Raw genomic sequence first — 20,383 nt, forward strand, 5'->3', positions numbered from 1 at the left:
TGGGACACAGGCAGGGAGAGGAGTCAGTGCCACAAATGTTAAAATGGAGAGTAGTTTTAAGAGTCCATAAACATGACAGTAAAACACAGATCAACTAAAGCTCAGTCAGTTTATTGGTTTATGGAAAATATATCACATCTTTATATTTTTGAGACACCTTCAGTCCAGTTACCGTTTACTTCCATTCATTTGAAAGATGACCAATTAAAGCGCCTCCAATAAAGTGAGATCTAATTCTGTTTTAGAGGGAATTGTGAAACCTTAGATAACCCACTTCTTACAATTTGACCCAACCTCTTCATAACACTGAAACCATTCTCTCCCCTTAAAGCTAAATTCTTTGCGACACCCGTATCTGAAAGTCCCGGTCTAATAGCCCAAATGAAACACAATCACCTCCACTACAAGTTTGTGTTTGTTAATATACAGTATTTTAATCTGTTCAAGAAAACAGCAAGCAGGTTGAAGTTTGAATCACCGGACTACAAATTGAAGATCAGACACCAACGAGGATGACAAATGAGTAGAACACGTGGTTGTCATAGCAGCAGCAGTGACATTTGGTTTCTTTTATTCTTCTAGAACAAACCTTTTTTTTTTTATGTATCCACATGGTTTATACCAAAGTGCAAATATGTTGAACTGCATGTTTTTATGTTATCATATTACGTAATGTTTTATATTCTAATGAACTACAAGTCTTGCAAGAAGGTTGAGGCGTTCAAGAGTATTATGGCACATTTCAAAACCAAGAGAAAACATGTCACAGGTCATTTACTACAACAATAGGCAATGCAAACTTTACGACACTAATATAGATAGATATTTTGTGACCAAAGTTTGTCATCAATACATTAATATTTGAGAACACAGATATAAAGCATTACATCAATATAGTATCAGGATATCGGTTTAAAGAACAAAAGGTTTCAACTGCAGTCCTCAAGTGTGTTTTTTACAACCAATCCCCCTGAAGCATGATAACATCCTGTTGTCTCCAATCAGTGCCGTGGACAACATACAGCCCACCCCCCCCTCTAAAACAAGACAGTATCACATCCCGGGGGGCAAAAAAAACCCATCAGCAATTTCCAGTCTTACTTTCTTGTCCAAACTCTTTGGTGCTCGTCTCCAACCGAGCACCAATGAACGCCCTATGTTGCAGCTATTTGCTCTTGCAATAATCATAGTGACACAAATGTTACAGATATATAGCTATATAGTAATGTATATACCTCCAGTGTGTACACGATCTGACCACTACCTCTGACCGGATCAGAGCCTCCTTGTTGTGACAAGAGACCGCCACAAGAAAGGGTGCATGCAAGAAGAGTACTCAATTCAGAATTTAAAGAGTCACCACTGGTGCAAGAGAGTCCGTTTGTTATGTCGAATATGGGAAAGGTTGAAGCAGCCAACTGCCTTTGTACTAACCGTGGCTTGGGGTTTCTATCCCGCTGCCTTTTCAGTGTTGCTCTTTCCTCTAAATTAATCAGGAACTGGGTGACTCAGCAGAATCTTAGTCTGAAGTACGGGGGCTTCAGCCCTCTAAAAGCTTGGTCCATTAGCTTCGCTAGGGGTTATTCTGTTGTTTGCTAAACCTTAGACGTAGTTGGCTGTACTGAAGCACGAATTGGAAAATCTGACAGAGAAGTGTTTTTTTTTGTGGTTGTTTTTTTTTCATGGACGATTTGGTTTTTCTAATTTCATAATTGTTCCTTTTTTGGTTCTTAAAGACATGTATCTTAGGAGGACAAGCATCGCTGAGAGAAATATCACTGTTCTCTTCACTTGGCAGTCATCATCTGGACGAACTCTGTGAAAAGAACAGAAGACAAAGATGAGCCCACTCACCTCCACCAGTGCACACACCAGTATTTTTTTCATAACATTTCGCAAGGTTAACATCTCAACAGTTCTCGAGATAAAAACAATGTTTGCTTGGATTCCTTAGGTGACTTAAATACAAATATACACCAACATGGTTTACCCCCCGTAGAGGAAAAGGATGCCAGCAGGACCTATAAAGCGGACCTTGCTTGTTATCGTAGCACGTTTATAACGTGCAAGTATTTTCTGAAAGTAATCAGCTGAATTAAGATTTTTAATGTCACATTTTAAGTGTGAATGGTAATAGATAAATAAGAGTCATTGAATTATTGCGAAAAATTATCCATTAATCATTTCAATAAATCGATGGCAAGGCTCGGATCAGCTCTATTTGAGGGGGGGGCAGCAAGTCATCATTTTTCATTTGTTCAAATTCAAACATGTCTAGAAACACGTTTTTCTATGGAAAAACAAAAAGCCGTAACCTCACCCTCATAGTTGACCTGGCCGTCACCATCTATGTCGGCCTCACGGATCATCTCGTCCACCTCCTCGTCAGTGAGCTTCTCCCCTAAGTTGGTCATGACGTGTCGTAGCTCTGCTGCACTGATGTAGCCGTTACCATCCTGCAGATGAACACAGAGGAGCTGTCGTTACCGTTTGTTTATTTCCTGTTCACACTGTAGTTGCATCTGAGCGCCACTTGTCATTCCTTTCAGATTCCCTTTTATGTCCGAGGACAGTTTGTCATCTCGAGGTTTATGCCGTGACAAAAATAAGAGTTGACTGGTTTTCTGTAAATTTGATAGCATTCATCAGGCATGTTACTGGCGAGGGAAGAAAAAGCAAAGACGCAGTAATCCAGAAGAATCCCATCCGTGATATTTTTAAACTGTACTTCTTCAGATTCACCTGGATTAACAGCTTAATGGCGCTATGAGCTTGTGAGCATGCACGGGATTATAATCCTGTAAACAGTGACAGCAACACAAATCCATAAATGTACCTTAAAGTGGAGCAAAGCAAAACAAAACGGGCTCGCAGAGTGTTATGTACAAATCTCCCTCTACATATAGAAGCCTTTGTTACATGAAAGAGTCTGAACATGTTTTATAGTAAAAAAGAAAGGGTGGCAAACCATGGCACAGATCCAAATAACTGCGACACAGAGAAAAAAAAAAAAAAAAAAAAAAGTTCAAAAGACACTTTGTTGTCACTTCCTACATTGTCAAACCGCTGAGCCCCGGCGTACCTTGTCAAAGACTCTGAAAGCTTCTCGGATCTCCTCCTCGCTGTCTGTGTCTTTCATCTTCCTGGCCATCATGGTCAGAAACTCAGGAAAGTCAATCGTCCCATTACCTACACAGCCAACCGATATAAAAGAGCTTACGTTACTCGAGTCCCTGCGTCGTTAGACTGACAAGAAAAGGAGTCATTCCCCCACAATGTACGGCAACATACTGGTTGCCGAGTGTTTTTTGACTGACAGGATACATTTTTCACCAGGTACGCATTCAGCTGTTGTTAAAAGTAAACAATATTTTCAAACTACAGTACAAACTGTGTGTCATAAATGCCTCCAGAGCTTGTGAGGATTCACCGTAGTGACCTGAGACGACAACGGGTGAGGTCAAAGTTCATTAGAAAGGATGGTACATGAAGAGTTGCTGTTTGGAGAATGGATCACGTCTGTTTGACGACAGGAAATACACGACCAAGGGGAGGATGTCTGTTAATAAAGAAAAGCCCTTTTTCTCTTTGAGAAGGAAGATAAACAGGCTGCAGTGAGACGCTCCAGATCTGACTCCCTTTAGAAACGCTTTCTGCGGGAGGAATATTAAACGTACAGATGAACCAGAAATAAGATGTTTCACGTCATCCTCACCGTCAGCATCCACCTCATTGATCATATCCTGCAGCTCCGCCTCGGTGGGGTTCTGACCCAGAGAACGCATCACAGTGCCGAGCTCCTTGGTGGTGATCGTACCGTCACCGTCCTTATCGAACAGCGAGAACGCCTCCTTGAACTCTGTATACCACAAATAACACCATAATGTACCCATGCAGATTGTTTTGGATACAGACACCCTACTTTAATCTACTTAAAGAATAAAATCCACATTTCATTATTATCTGTTTCTGTGAATAACTACTACAACTCTGGGTTTATTTCAGCATGGGAATATAATAGCAGGAACAGACCTGAACCAACACCAAGACGTGAATAAAACAGCTGCTGATTTTTTCACAAACAAACAAAGTGCACTCACCAGCAATTTGCTCCTCTGTCAGCTGATCAGCCTGTTGAACAGAGTAAGATGTTACTGGACAATACTAGATACATGTACATAGAGGGAGAAATGTGCAGCCAGAGACTCGACAGGTCAGAAATGGTGTCGTGGAGGTGGTGGGGGGCTTCGGTGCAAACTGAAACACAGGAGTTGTCCCAAGTTACCTGGGGGTTCAGGTGTGTACACTGTGAGCCTATGCCGACCAAACCCAGAGAGCTACTTGGAAAAAAACCCCATAAAACTGCAACACCTTTAGGATCAGGAGGTAGCGGCGACTCAAACATGGCCTCAGTCTGTACATGAAGGGGCACAGAGCAGCTGGAGGTTCAGTACCTTGTTCTGCAGTGCTCAAACAGTGAAATGGGCTCTGGAAGGAGTGGGATGGGACTTGAACCACTGACCCTCCAGTTCTCAACAGGCGTCCCTACCGAGCTACTGCCCTTATGGTGGTTGATGTAAAAATAGAGTAAGGGTGGACGTACACACGGATAGGTCAGGTCATATGAAAACATGCTCAGCAGTCACATTTCAGTGTAACCGAGTTTCAATATTGATTTTGGCTTCTCATGATGACAAACAGCTGGACACAGACATTCGTTCCTTTTCTATTAGGGCAATCACTGGACTACAATTTCAATTCAAGCCAATTTTGCTTTCTTTGATACCAATGGAACAAAAAAAGAAGCCCTAGGCACACAGTATTACTCAAATATAAGACTTGTTGCAGTACAGGAGGAAACCGCTTTATTTACTATTCTTTGATTCTCACACACTCCATTCATTTCAAAACGTCAGTCGAGATGTAACGCTGCCGTCCACATGAGGTCTCACATGAGGTCTAAGTCAGTGAACATGCCCACTTCAGACTGAGCAAGCGCGATGAGGGACAAGTAAAAATACTCTACGGCCTAAAATACGCACGTCTGCTATAATTAGTGGGACACGAACAGGGTCGCCAATGTAGCACACCGAGTAGCACCACAAGCAAGCACCTCGCTGGGCCTTTTTTTTTTCACGAGCAGATGTGAGACTCAGTTTTACCATCTTAGACAAACCTCTGTGGAAACTGTTGATGGCTGCTTTATGCCAGCGTGCTCACTCATTACGTCTGCGAGTGATTATAAGATGTGTCAGCTGAAACATGAGCTGGCACAAAACGAAAACCTAGAAAAGACCGGTTCTGATGTTATAGAACTGATCACACTACTGCTGCGAGAAGGAACCTTCCTATTAGAGAAGAAAAGCTGTAAATAAAGCAGCTGAGGCCATTCATCTCATGCAGCTGCAGATGTCAATTAAATATATATATATATATATATATATATATATATATATATATATATATATATATATTTGTCCCTGGAGTGCAAGATGTATTACTTCAAGCTCTTGCACCACAAATTAACATTACATGTTTAAACACATCTTTTGCGTTTCAGCCAGAGGCACAAACGCTAACATCAGTAGCTCGAGATGGTAGCAATGCCATGTGTTCTTGGAGTCAATTTCAATGAGTCACCATGCTGGTTGCTGCTGCTGGTGGTGCTGGTTGGGTGGGGGTGGGAGGGGGACTGGGACGGGGGGGCAGGACAGACTGCGGAGTATCCATTCTCTGTACTGACAACCAATTCAGTGGTGCTGAAGCAAGCAGTGTGCGGATCAGAGCACAGATGAGTGTTAGAGGATTTGTAAGCCACACAGTCTCCCTGTCCTTCAGATTCAGATTATACCAAATATTCGCATGTTGAGCACAGAAAAATCCCACGTGCTTGATACTAAAGTGAAAATGCAGAATTTCATTCAGCCAGCTCTTCATTGAAAATGACATTGTACCACACAAGGACTCAACTTTTCCTATTTAAGAGGATTTTTTTGTTCTTTGCCTCTGTGTGTGTCATCTCTCATCATCTCAGTAGTGTCAGTGTAACCCCCCCCCCCTCTGAAAATACTTAAGTTACCATTTCGGAGGGTGCACACTGCAGGTCTTGACAGCCTATTGCACCAAGCACGGTTTGGTTTAATGCAGGGGGGGAAGGGAGGGGTTTCAAAGAGGAGCAGAATGCAGTGCAGCGTTATGGCGCAATAACGTGGCAGAAGATGATGCTGTCATTGTTGCTGTTGCAGGAACAAACAAGTCCTACAACGATGCAACAAATCTCCACAGAGAACAATTGTTGCTAACGCTGAGCATTGCTCTTATGTAATCGCAATTGATGGCGAGGGGAAACCATTACTCGCTTGTTGCGCATGTCAAATCCTCCTCCTGCTGCTGGGAGGCCTCTGGAGAGGTGCTGCTCGTGTTGCAGCAACTAGTTGGATATCAAAAAACGTTGGTTTCTTGTGAGTTAGGACGAGTTTTGATCAATGTGTTAACGACAGCGATACAAAATCTTTGGGGGGGTTAGGTGGGTGGTGAGGGGGGACTATTTTTAACACAGCACCCCCCTTCACCACCACGCCCACTGTTGGTGTCAAAGAAGCGATAAAAGGCTGCAGTTAAGTGAACCTCGATCCGAGCATGGAGCTATCAAAACGTGTTTACAAACACTGTCATGTCACATTAAAGACAGAAACAGGCGGCCTGCCTCCGCCTGCATCACCCCCGTGTGTGGTACGCAGTTTAACATATTAAACACATTATACTCATGTGTCGTCGTCAAAGCAAAAACCACCTGCACAAATGTTAAATAAAGTGCGAGAATTACCACATTTTATTTCAAATCAATGTACGCATGTGTTACTTAATCAGCTAATAAATCCTTAAGAAAGCTGTCCTCGCTCGTCTGGAGGAAGAACATGAATAAATTAGGTTTCGGATTATGAACTTTAACGCAACAACGATCACCCGTTTGGTTTTTTTTTATTGAAGGGTTTTTAAACTGAGCTCGAAGAAGCAGCTAACACGAGCTAGTCACGTTCACGACGTTAGCATGCTGTACTCACCATCCTGTCGACTCTTCAAGCTCCCTAAAGATGACAAAACACCCACAGTATGGTTCTATTTCTTCTTTCAAGGGAGGGCTCTATCTACAAAGTGGACTAAAATGTATATCCAAATCTGTTACAAATGTTTAATTCGGTAGAAAATAGTGGACACCGTATTCCGGTTTTGGAGGATCGCCCGGCTTCGACGTGCTGTGTGCATCGGTATATCCCTCCGCCAGTGGCGCGTCGCCTTCTTCTTCGTTTAGATAGTCCGACAGTTTAGACGCGTACACGCGCATGACTGCCCTCCACAGGTAGACACTGAACTGGGAGCCGGTGCAAGGATGCCAAAAGAGGTGTTAAGTGATGATATTTTTTTTGCATCTTCAAAGGAGTCTGGCTGCAGCATTTTGAACAAAATGTAGGTGTGTAAAAGTCTGGCTACTGTCAGAATAGTGAATTTCAGTGGTTGAGTCTGGAGGTCATCAGGGCATGGATGTGTTTTGCCTAAGGAGACTTTGACATGTGGCTGCAGGAGCTGGGGATAAACCTACCACTGGTCCACAGCTGCGCCTGGCTGCATGTACAGCCAAGGGTTGTATCAGATCTCCATTTTTTTTTTTTCAAATCCTGTACTGCAAAGGGAACACATGTAAGGACTATCTTCTGTGTGTATCAGTAGTGTATCTCTGCTCTTGTTAGAAATATTTTTATTTACATACAGAGCAGCTGAAATGTTTTATAAAGCACTCAGTAAAAGCAGGTCAGTAAATATCGAGACCAATTTACAAAACACAATAAAATAAATACTGCAAACAAGACCTTTTATTTAAAGCAACACAATTGATCTTAACATTCATTTCACGTCTTGGTTCAGCATGCAGAAACGTGTTAAATAAAAAACTGAACCCCAGAAAAGTCTGAAAAGTCTGCAAAACAACTATTACTGACTAAATAAAGCAAAATTACTTTAATCATGTGGCTTTGTCTGCTGAAAAGATCAAACTGAAAGAAGACTCATTTTGGAGTCTGATTTGTGATTTTTTTTTCAGAACAAATCGTTAAAATATACATCTGACCATTTTTTCTCAATTCCTACAGGAATAAATTAATTGGCATTACAGATATTTTGGAATTTTCCTTCTTTCACAAACAAGCCTGTGACGTTTGATCGAGACGAGATAATGTTTCAGAACAATATGAACAACTAAATGGTTACTTTCCTGTGTGAACTGCCAAGTGGGACTTCAGATTAGTAATTTGTGCAAATATTTTACCACAAACTGAACAGCTAAATGGTTTCTCCCCTGAGTGAACTGCCAAGTGGGACTTCAGATCTCCATTTCTTGCAAACCTTTTACCACAAATTGAACAGCTAAATGGTTTCTCTCCTGAGTGAACTGCCAAGTGGCGTTTTAGATCTCAATTTTTTGCAAATCTTTTACCACAAACTGAACACTTGAAGGGTTTCTCTCCTGTGTGGGTCCTCATGTGTTTAACAACAGCTGCCCTAGAAGAACAACTTTTTTTACAAAGTAAACAGCTGAAACTTTTGGAAGTCAAAAGTTTCACTCCTGTTAGGATTCCATTTTGTTTTTGTAATTTCTTTTGTCTGAAGCTTGTAGCACATTCAGAGGAGCTAACTGGTATTTTACCTGTATTAAATACCACATTACTCTCAGGTACGTCTTTGTTTTGCAGGGTTTAAAACTTCCTGACGATTTCTGGCCCCCTCAAAAACCCAACTTGTGTCATCTGTCTTCGATTCAGAGTCTGAAGTGTTGTCAGGAGTAACTGCTGTGTCTTTGTTTGGCAGAAGTTTTAAACCTTCCTGAGGTTCATCTCTCTCCTTCCAATCACTTCTGTCATCAACATCAGATCCAAAAAAGTGTGACGTCTTGTCAGGAGTATCTGGCTGTGACTGTCTGGATTAAAGTCTCTGCCTGGTTCTGGTCCTCCACAGTCCGCTGTTTTCATATGCAGTGTGTCTCTGCTCTCTTCAGTTTGGTTGTCATGAAGCTGTGAGGACTGAGGTTTCTCTTCATCTTCTTTTTCCATCTTCACGGGGATAAGCTTGAATGTTAACATGCTGATATCAAATTCCTCTGGCCCTTGAAGCTGCTCTCCTAGGAGCGCTTAGCGAACATCATGACGCTAACCGCCGTTAAAAATCCACCAAAGAAGAAGCAGAAGAAGATAACTTCATGTCTTAGTTGAAGAATAAAAGGCAACGAAAAACCCCAAAAAGCTCTGTTCAAGTTCAGCAGTATAACCAAGAGGTCTCCTCTGTGAGGAATACAGTCTATAGTAGACACAAACTGAATCATGCTACTTAACGTCACTGTGGCATGTTGGAAATTATCAACTGAACATGAGACGACCTCCTCCCCATGTAACTGTTTTTTATAACTTTAATGGCTTTTAATTGCTGTCTCTCTGTTGTAAGTGTAATTTCTGCAGGACTCCCTTGAACATAGGTTTTTAACCTCAATGGGACTTTTCCTTGATAAATAAAGGTTAAATAAATAAAAAAATCAGACATTATCTACGCTGATTCTCTGCGCTCTTTATATTTATTATTCCGTCATTTTTTAAAGCTCATAACTCAAAAACTAAATGTGCTAAAGTAGTCAAACTTTGTAATATTGCACCAAATAGTAGCATGTTTAACAAACAAAAAGTGATACCTATAACGGCACCATTTGGTGAGGTTTTAAGCGTTTTGCTTTTAATGAGAATAACTCACGAACATTTAGCTGAAGGAAAATAATATTCGCACAGCATGTGACTTGGATGCTTCTGATAGTTTGTTATGCTGCAACCTAATGGACCTACATTGGTCAGATACTCATATGTCCAGTTAAACGGTGTACGCGTAAAGACAATAAACCTGTTTTGGTTATCACTAGCCTATTGTAGGCAAAACATTTTATATTTCACTAACTGTTTGATCAAACTTCACCAAATTTGTCAACAGCCATCAGGAAAGCATCAGGGTATTGAATTATTTTTGTTTCTTTTGATAATTTGATGCATTTAAAGTTTAAGGATTTTCCCCATGTGATGTCATTACCACATAGTGAAAGTGCTGAATTCTAGTCTTCACTGTGGTGCAGTGTCTTGTGTCGGTTGACCAAGTTAAAGTGCAGCAGGCAGTGGGCTCCTGACAAGTCCACCTAATTCTGAGATACCGGGTTTCAGTTCCTTAACACATGTTACTCACTAATATAGACTCATGTTCATGTGTGTTGTGAGGACCTTTGCTTTTTTCAAAACTTAAACGTTTGATTGATTTTATATGAAACATTAAATATTAACTATATAAATATTGAAAGTTGAACAAAAAGTGTAACAGTAGCACACTTTGGCTATATGGTTTCTTGTCGTATAATGCTCAATTTACTCATAAATTGTCCTATAGCGCCACCACCTGGTCAGTCAACTCCAGAGTTTTGTGTTCAAGGCTCATAACTCAATTTAGCCTACCATTAGCCTTAGGAAAGTACATTTGAACAGTGTGTTCTTTGAATTACACTGATCATTTGCTGTGCTGCAGGCTGAGTTCGATTTGGAAGTTCTATAATTTTTTACATAGATGTTTAATATTTTGAAGATAAAAAATGCTAAAAGTCTAAGCTCTAAAACAAACTATTTTCGAGTGTTTTGTCATTGTGTGATAGTGCAATATTGATTGACAGTGTCTTGTCTCCTCTGTGGCACAGTGGGTTCAATCGCTACGCAGGTAATCTGATGGTTGTAGGGTCAATTCCGAGAAGTTACATACTATTTTGAAATGTGTTCCCAGGGAGTCAACAGTCACCAACAGGTGACATACAATGTGTGCAAAGGCTTCAAAAATGTAAGCTGCTGCTTGGAGGTGGAAAAAGCTGCAAAAGTGACTATGGTAATTGGCTGTGATTGTGCTTCCACTCACAGCTCCGCCATCTCTCACACTGCAGTTTCTTCAGGAATTGTCCATTAAAGTGTTGGTTCTCACATTGGCCAAGCAAAGCTGAATGGAAAATAATGCTGCTTCTTCTTCTTTGGAAATGTTCGGCAGTCGACATCTATGAGTTTTATTAATGCCACTTTAGAGTTTAAATTCTCCATAATTTTCCTGTTATACAAAAGTGTCAAGTTCAGTCAGTTTAAAAAAAAAAAATTACAGCACGTATCTACACAACACTGTTCGCCATTTCTAAAATCCTTGTGTTCTGTCTGTACGTCGCATAAAGGCATACACTTTAAAACAGTCCCCTAAATTACCAGATATTAACTTGTTATAAATGCTAAAGAAATGGTATGAAAACGTTATTTTTTGTAAATATGTGTTGTTTTTTATCTATTTGTTTATATATTTATAATTTACTGACTATCTTATTTCTAAGCATGATCTTTAAGTGATCATAATGCCGAAATGTAATTTGTATAAAGAGGAGATGATCTCTTATTAACAGAAAGAAATTTTTGGCAGCTTTAAGAATACAAGGGCATTTGTTTCTTTTGTAGTTACATTCAAAGTACACTTTAATAGCTTTTTCATCATGTGAGTTCAAAAACACTCAGCAGAGGGAGATATTGCTCAAGCTTAGGCTGTCTGTGTTCTGTGTGTGTGTGTGTGTGTTGTGTGTGTATGTGTCAATGTTTCCTGTGTGTGACTTTGGTCTAACTCTGAACTGGTGAACTGCAGTTGCATGTCACAGTGGCTCGTTTCACTCATGTTGATCTGATAAGAATGCTTGGGGGAAAATAATATCAATGATTGACTGGACATCTGCAGTTTTCACTCACCAGAAAATCCAAATCAGGCTTTAAGACTTTGAGGTCTAAGGCATTTTCTCTTCATTTTTTAACTCCTGGTCTCCTTCTGTAAAAATGCATGTATCATATCCCCAAAGTAATGAACAACCATGTGAAATACACTTTTTTTCAGAACCAGAATATCTATTTCCAAGGGTATATTCACAGGTAGACGTTGAAAAACATGTCAAACAACAAGGACTGTGACATTTTGGTTCCTAAATGGGAACTCATGTCTTGGTGATCAGGGGAAAGTGAAATAATGACAAGTGAAACTGACACCAACTTGCTTTAATCCTGCACTTTACATTTTAAGGGTCATTTAATACTATGCAGTAAATCAGATAACATGGTTAATCTTGAAATTATTGTCTTGATATTCATCAATGATACCCACTCTATACAAGACCTTAGCGGAAAATGGTTGCCATGTGAGTAAGGTAAAAAGTTGACACACACAGCACTTCTAATTTGCTATGCCATTGGCTGAGAATCCCACCTACAATGAGCAGTACTTTCATGCATTGATTTACAAGATGTTGTACATTTCAAAATCCAGTATTTTATGGTCTAATGGAAGGAATGTCAGTTTAGGAAGCGCAGCAGACAAGAACATGAGAGAATGTGTGGGATGATGGTTTTGTGTGGGCAGTTTGAAAGGATGAGGAAGGAACCTTCTCACTAGAGGCTGTCACTTCCCTCCTTCTCATTGTTTTATTTCAGATCAAATTAGTTCTCTTCTCAATTGTCATAGACCCGTCTACCGGACATGTGTTTATGATGCAAGTCATGACATTTGCTCCAGTATCTTTTCAGCAGCTGCTACATCATTCATGTGGTGTTTCTTTGTTATGTCAGAAAACTTTGATTTGAAGTGCCGCTCTGCATTATTCATATCGTATTTAAGGAAGGAAAGGCAACAAACTAATGTGGGAGCAACAAAGAGCTGCCATGAGTCATGTAAATCATTGTTTCCTAGAAAAACAAATTAATTATGAAGTCTTGTAGTTTCACAAAGCCCAGAGGTGTAGTTACATCGGAAGAAAGTTATTTTCAAAAGAAATTGATCCGGGTGCAGTGCCGGCTGTCCTTAAGTTTCCTCAGTGACTGTCACGAACAGAGGAGGAGACCCAAACGCACGACTTCAGGGCAAATGCAATTTCAAAAATCCATTTAATGTAGGCAGGTTCGGTACACGGGAGTCAAACAATCCAGGCAGAAGTACAAAAACCATCAGGCAGAAAATCGAGGTCAAAAACACACAGGGTCAGAACAGGAAGGCTAAATGCTGGTAGCGCTGCTACATAGAGACAAGACAAGCTGGTACAGCGTGAGGGGAAGGCAGACATTAAATACTGAACAGGGGGTGGAGTTAACAAGACACAGGTGAGACACATCAGGTAATCAGACAGGAGGGAAACAAGGAACAAAGAAAAACACAAGACATGAGACAAACTATCCTCTAAACCCGGGGATGTGACAGTGACAGAGAGTGCCTAAAGAGAGTGTGTACAGTTAGAAAGCTGTCAATTGATTTGAAGAGAAAATACTTTTTTGATCTCTGAGACATGGATGTCCTCTTTAGGTTATCCTAGGGTGCTTGTGATAACAGTAATTGTTAAAGCTCGAGGTAAAGTGATTCTCACAATTCCCAATTTGACATGGTCCACAAGCAGACATGCATGGTAGTCCATATGACTTGCAACTGCACCGTTGTGTTCGGCAGGCAGTACAGTGGATCATCTGCAGGAGGCTTTCTGAGGCAGCAGTCTTACTGGTCAGAACTGGCAGGAACCAGTTGTCCACCATCCCCAATCCACTGTGTTAGCATCACCCTCCTTTCCAATCCACACTATGATCTGTAAGTAAACTCTTTGGCAGTGGTTTTTGGTTGAGGACTCTGTTGGAGGCAGACATTTTGGGGTAACAAATGGAAGGAAAGTGAATCGAAAGTGAAACAACTGTGCCATTGCCTTGGTCCCATGGTCAGATATCTGGAACGCTGTCAACACTAAAAATAAATGAAGTTAGATCACATCTTGTGAAGGCACAAACAAACAGCAACTGGGAACACCTGTCACTACCCAGCATGTGTTTCACCTCACTAAATGTTGTACACTTCAGTAGCTTTGGACTTGTCTGAAAGAAAAATAGAGGCCTCTGTTCGCCCCAGCATAGTAGAGGTGAAGAATGAGTAATGAGATAGAAACTAGCAGTTTCCCTGATGGGGATCAGGAACGAACCGTAGCAGGAGAAATCTGTTAAAAGCTGCAAACAGATTTCCCCCAGTGTGTGTATGCTGTAAAACAATCACTGTGCTAAGCAACAGAAAGAATATTCATTATATTTGCTCAGATGTCTGAGTGCCACTAGTAGTCTAGTACTACAATAATTATAATAATTTCATTTATGGGCACCTGTTAAAAAGATAACAATATAACACATAGAATTACAAGCAGCCACAAGCAGAGTTAAAAGCAAACAATATAAAACATATAAATTAGACAATTGGAAGGAGGCAATTAACAGTTTTACATACAGATTTAAAACAGAAGCTTTGCAGTGAAGAGGGCATAAATCAGAGTCAGTAGGCTTGTTTGAACAGGTATGTTTTGAGACGTGATTTGAAGATGGTCAGAGAGTCAATGTTTCAGATGTCAGGTAGGAGGAAGTTCCAGAGGTGGGGGGCAGAGTGGCTGCAGGCTCTGTACCCCATAGTGGTCATGCGGGCAGGACGGATGAGGAGGCTGATAGAGGAAGATGATCTGAGGGTCCGATTGGGTGTGTTTATGTGGAGGAGTTCAGTGAGGTACGAACAGGGCAAGGTTATGGAGGGCCTTGAAGGTTTGGAAGAGAGTTTTGTTGACAATGCAGTGTGTGATTGGGAGCCAGTGGAGTTGTTGGAGAACAGGGGTGATGTGGTGGATAAAAGGTGTTCTGGTGATGATCTGCAGCATTCTAAACCAGTTGGAGTGTTTGTTGGGACTTTTTGGGGGAAGGGTGACAGAGATCAGAAGGGAGTTGCAATAATCCAGACAGGATGTGACCAGAGAGTGAACCAGGATGGCTGTGCTGGGAGGGGTGAGGGAGGGACGGAAACGGTTTATGTTTTGAAGTGTTTTAAAACTCCTGTCTCTCTGTTAGGGATTACAACCCTCAAACCTGATGATAAACGCTGGAGCAGCCTGTTAAACTGTTTCTATTGTTGTCTCAGACCATGTTTTAAACCAGTTGCACATTTGATCATGAATATCACCTTTCATACATATGTTAGGTGTGTCATGGTTTTATTTTGTTTCTGTGTTTCGTCTTGTTTTAGTTCTCCTAAGTGTTCTGTTTCGTTTCCCTTGTGTGTTTTAATGTTCATAGTCTTGCGTTTTCGTTAGTCTTAAATGTGTTTCTATGTTACCTGAAAGTTTATTTCTTGTTTTAAGTCTAGTCTTTAGTGTTTCCTGTTTTATTTTGTATATCTGGTTTTAGGTGGTGTCAGTGTTGGGTTTTACTTTGTACTTGTCCTCAGTTGTTCTGGTCTTGTGTTCTTTGTTCCTTGTGTTTCCTGCCTTTGTGATTACCCTGATTGTCCTCACCTGTCTCGTTAGTCTCACCTGCGTCTGATTACCCCATGTCTATTTAGTCTCTGTGTTTTACTCAGTTTCTTGTCGGTTCATTGTCTTTGGTTGCTGTCTTATGTCTTTGTCTTCTGTCGTTTGTCTCATGTACCTGTGCTGCTTGTTTGGATACTCAATGCTCCTCATTTTTGGATTTTCTTTGTTTTTGCTTAACGTGGGTTTTTTTGGATTTTGTTTCGAGTATGTTTTTGCCTGTTTAGTTTAAAGGGATACTTCACCCATTTGCATGAAGCTGTGTATCATTAGAAACACGGTAGTAGTGTTGAATGGTTGTGAATCCAACCCTCTTTTTGCCCTGAGATGAGAAAAATATGTTTTTCTTTGCCTGGAAGTTTTCTTCATGTGATAATGACGCTTTTTGCATCACATGAAGAAAACTTTCAAGCAAAGAAACGCATTTTTCTCGTCTCAGGGCAAAATGAGGGCTGGATTCACGACCATTCAACACTACTACCATGTTTCTAATGATACACAGCTTCATGTAAATGGGTGAAGTATCCCTTTTTAAATAAATTAATTCCTGCAATTGGGTCCTCCCTTCCTGTTTTCTGCCCGGCAGTCGTGACAAGGTGTTTGTTAGCCAACAACAACCCCATACAGCTAATCAATCAAATTTGTTATGGCTACTTTTCAAGTCCCCTCTTTATCATGTAATGTCTGGTATGTGGTTGAAAAGGTGCCAATATGTTACAAAATATGTCTGGCATTTCTACATTAACAAGCAAAGCTCGTCAAACTGTGCTTTCCATTCAGCTGTACAAAAACGTGTCCCCTTAGGAATTTGTGGTTGACTGGAAACAAAAAGACTGAGAGGCGAGCCAATTTAAAACCTCTCCCGTTTTGTTCCAGTATATTAATGGAATGTTATTTGTTTGGACCAAAGTATTCAAGTGGTTTTAAGACAGCTCTTTCCCATGTTTTATATTTGGACTGCAGTAACAATTTGAAACACTGTCAGACTTACATACTTCTCCTTTAAGTCATGAATTTGTAAGGTTATTAAATCACCAAAAAGGTTAAGAAGTAGGGAAACCATAGAACTTTACATGTCATGTATTATGTCTTTACCTAAGGTGTCTAATGTGTAGCTCCTTTAAAAACTCATACAGTCAACCTTATTTTAGTTGTCGACAGAGAGCCAACATTATGTAAAGTCTCAGAAGAAAAGCATCTACAATATGAAGAAAAGCAATAAGGTCATGCTTCTGGAGAATTACTTACTAGAGAATAGCTTTTATATTTGAATAACTTGTGTCATTGAAGTGCAAATTTGAATAAGATGGTTAACTTTTTCTCCCCCCTGAACTGCTACCTTATCGTGGTGGGGGAGTTTGAGCACCCGAATGACCCTAGGAGCTATGTTGTCGGGGGCTTTGAGCCCCCAGCAGGGTCACCCAAGGCAAACAGGTCCTAGGTGACGGGTCAGACTAAAAGCAATTCATAAAACCCCTATGAAAGGAATAAGAACTAGGACCGTGACGTCGCCCGGCATGGCGGAGCCGGGGCCCCACCCTGGAGCCAGGCCTGGGGTTGGGGCCCGCAGGAGAGCGCCTGGTGGCCGGGCTCTTGCCCGTGGGGCCCGGCCGGGCTCAGCCCGAAAGGATGACGCGGGCCCGTCCTCCTGTGGACCCACCACCCACAGAGGAAGCCGTAGGGGTCGGGTGCAATGTGGATCGGGCGGCAGTCGACGGCGGGGGCCTCGGTGACCCGATCCCCGGACGCAGCTTCTGGCGTTCGGGACATGGAACGTCACCTCACTGGGGGGGAAGGAGCCTGAGCTTGTGCGGGAGGTTGAGAGGTACCGGCTAGATATAGTCGGGCTCACCTCCACGCACTGCTTGGGCTCTGGAACCCAGCTCCTCGAGAGGGGCTGGACTCTCTACTTCTCTGGAGTTGCCCGCGGTGAGAGGCGGCGGGCTGGTGTGGGCTTGCTCATAGCCCCACAGCTCAGCCGCCAGGTGTTGGAGTTCACCCCGGTGAACGAGAGGGTCGTGTCCCTGCACCTTCGGGTAGGGGACAGGGCTCTCACTGTCGTCTCGGCCTATGGCCCGAACGGCAGTGTGGAGTACCCGGCCTTCTTGGAGTCCCTGGGAGGGGTGCTGGACAGTGCTCCGACTGGGGACTCCATTGTTCTACTGGGGGACTTCAATGCTCACGTGGGCAACGACAGTGAGATCTGGAGTGGGGTGATTGGGATGAACGGCCTCCCTGATCTGAACCAGAGCGGTGTTCTGTTATTGGACTTCTGTGCTAGCCACAGTTTGTCCATAACGAACACCATGTTCGAGCACAGGGATGTTCATAAGTGCACGTGGCACCAAGACTCCCTAGGCCGGAGGTCGATGATAGACTTTGTGGTCGTGTCATCTGACCTTCGGCCGTGTGTCTCGGACACTCGGGTGAAGAGAGGGGCTGAGCTGTCAACTGATCACCACCTGGTGGTGAGTTGGATGCGCTGGCAGGGGAGGAAGCCGGTCAGACTCGGCAGGCCCAAACGTGTAGTGAGGGTCTGCTGGGAACGTCTGGCTGAACCCTCTGTTAGCGAGGTCTTCAACTCCCACCTCCGGACGAGCTTTTCGCAGATCCCGGGGGAGGCTGGGTGCATTGAGTCCGAGTGGACCATGTTCTCCACCTCCATTGTCAAAGCAGCTGCTCGGAGCTGTGGTCGCAGGGTCTCTGGTGCCTGTCGTGGCGGCAATCCCCGAACCCGGTGGTGGACACCGGAAGTAAGGGAGGCCGTCAAGCTGAAGAAGGAGTCCTATCGGGCGCTGCTAGCGCATAGGACTCCTGAGGCAGCTGACGGGTACCGGCAGGCCAGGTGTTCCGCAGCCCGGGCGGTCGTGGAGGCAAAAACTCGGGCCTGGGAGGAGTTCGGGGAGGCCATGGAGGAGGACTTTCGGTCGGCCTCGAGGAAATTCTGGCAAACCGTCCGTCGCCTCAGGAGGGGGAAGCAGTGCTTCACCAACACTGTTTACAGTGGAGGTGGGGAGCTGCTGACCTCAACTGGGGATGTCGTTGGACGGTGGAAGGAATACTTCGAGGATCTCCTCAATCCCACCGTCACGTCTCCCACCGAGGGAGCAGAGGCTGAGTTCTCAGAGGTAGACTCGTCTATCACCCAAGCCGAAGTCACCGAGGTAGTTGGCAAGCTCCTTGGTGGCAAGGCTCCGGGGGTGGATGAGATTCGCCCTGAGTATCTTAAGTCGCTGGATGTGCAGGGGTTGTCATGGTTGACACGCCTCTGTAACGTTGCGTGGAGGTCGGGGACAGTGCCTCTGGACTGGCAGACCGGGGTGGTGGTCCCTCTTTTCAAGAAGGGGGACCGGAGGGTGTGTTCCAACTACCGGGGAATCACACTCCTCAGCCTCCCTGGTAAAGTCTATTCCAGGGTTCTGGAGAGGAGGGTCCGGCTGATTGTCGAACCTCGGATCCAAGAGGAACAATGCGGTTTTCGTCCTGGCCGTGGAACACTGGACCAGCTCTACACTCTCCAGCGGGTGCTCGAGGGTTCATGGGAGTTTGCCCAACCAGTCCACATGTGCTTTGTGGATCTGGAGAAGGCATTCGACCGTGTCCCTCGCGGCTCCCTGTGGGGGGTGCTCCGGGAGTATGGGGTTCGGGGCCCTTTGCTAAGGGCGGTCCGGTCCTTGTACAACTGGAGCAGGAGTCTGGTTCGCATTGCCGGCAGTAAGTCGGACCTGTTCCCGGTGCGCGTTGGCCTCCGGCAGGGCTGCCCTTTGTCACCGGTTCTGTTCATTACTTTTATGGACAGAATTTCTAGGCGCAGCCAGGGGCCGGAGGGGGTCCGGTTCGGGGACCACAGGATCTCGTCTCTGCTTTTTGCAGATGATGTGGTCTTGTTGGCTCCATCGAACCCGGACCTCCAGCGTGCACTGGGGCAGTTCGCTAACGAGTGTGAGGCGGCTGGGATGAGGATCAGCACCTCTAAATCTGAGGCCATGGTTCTCGACCGGAAAAAGGTGGTTTGCCCTCTTCGGGTCGGTGGGGAGTCCTTGCCCCAGGTGGAGGAGTTTAAGTATCTCGGGGTCTTGTTCACGAGTGGGGGGAAGATGGAGCGCGAGATCGACAGACGGATCGGTGCGGCGTCTGCAGTCATGCGGTCGCTGTATCGGTCCGTCGTGGTGAAGAAGGAGCTAAGCCGAAAGGCGAAGCTCTCGATTTACCGGTCGATCTTCGTTCCTACCCTCACCCATGGTCATGAGCTTTGGGTCATGACCGAAAGAACGAGATCTCGGATACAAGCGGCCGAAATGGGCTTCCTCCGTAGGGTGGCTGGGCGCACCCTTAGAGATAGGGTGAGGAGCTCGGTCACCAGGGAGGAGCTCGGAGTAGAGCCGTTACTCCTCCACATCGAGAGGAGTCAGTTGAGGTGGTTCGGGCATCTGGTCCGGATGCCCCCTGGACGCCTCCCTAGGGAGGTGTTCCGGGCATGTCCCTCCGGGAGGAGGCCTCGGGGTAGACCCAGGACACGCTGGAGAGACTATGTCTCTCGGCTGGCTTGGGAACGCCTTGGGGTCCCACCGGAAGAGCTGGAGGAGGTGTCTGGGGTGAGGGAAGTCTGGGTGTCTCTGCTTAGACTGCTGCCCCCGCGACCCGACCCCGGATAAGCGGTAGAAAATGGATGGATGGATGGGTTAACTTTTCAATATAAAAGGAAAACACATGCACATTATTAATGAAGTTACAATAAACATAAAAAGGTTAAGTACTCGGTGAGGGACCCCCTCTCCCCACCAACCATACAGATGCTTTCATCCCCATGCTTTTGCCCTAATGATAAGTTACAGTACATACCACACCAATGGCCTTTAGTGGGCACACTAACCAAAACAGCAGTACCCCATCATCAGACCCACAGCAACTCAGGAAGGCTCGACTTTCAGCTCT

At 43.9% G+C, this 20,383-nt stretch overlaps 1 protein-coding gene across 1 annotated transcript; it reads right to left on the reverse strand.

The window, feature by feature from the left end:
- Nucleotides 1-408: 408 nt before the first annotated feature.
- On the reverse strand, nucleotides 409-7,290 carry calm3a (calmodulin 3a (phosphorylase kinase, delta)). The gene is made up of 6 exons (XM_079353485.1): nucleotides 7,065-7,290; nucleotides 4,101-4,131; nucleotides 3,716-3,859; nucleotides 3,083-3,189; nucleotides 2,321-2,456; nucleotides 409-1,816 (listed from the first exon to the last, which is right to left on the reverse strand). The coding sequence occupies exons 1-6, from the start codon at nucleotides 7,065-7,067 to the stop codon at nucleotides 1,788-1,790; spliced, it is 450 nt and encodes a 149-aa protein (XP_079209611.1). The 5' UTR covers nucleotides 7,068-7,290; the 3' UTR covers nucleotides 409-1,787.
- Between the last annotated feature and the right edge of the window lie 13,093 nt (nucleotides 7,291-20,383).

Source organism: Symphodus melops, assembly GCF_947650265.1.
Source record: "Symphodus melops genome assembly, chromosome: 10".
Taxonomy (NCBI): domain Eukaryota; kingdom Metazoa; phylum Chordata; class Actinopteri; order Labriformes; family Labridae; genus Symphodus; species Symphodus melops.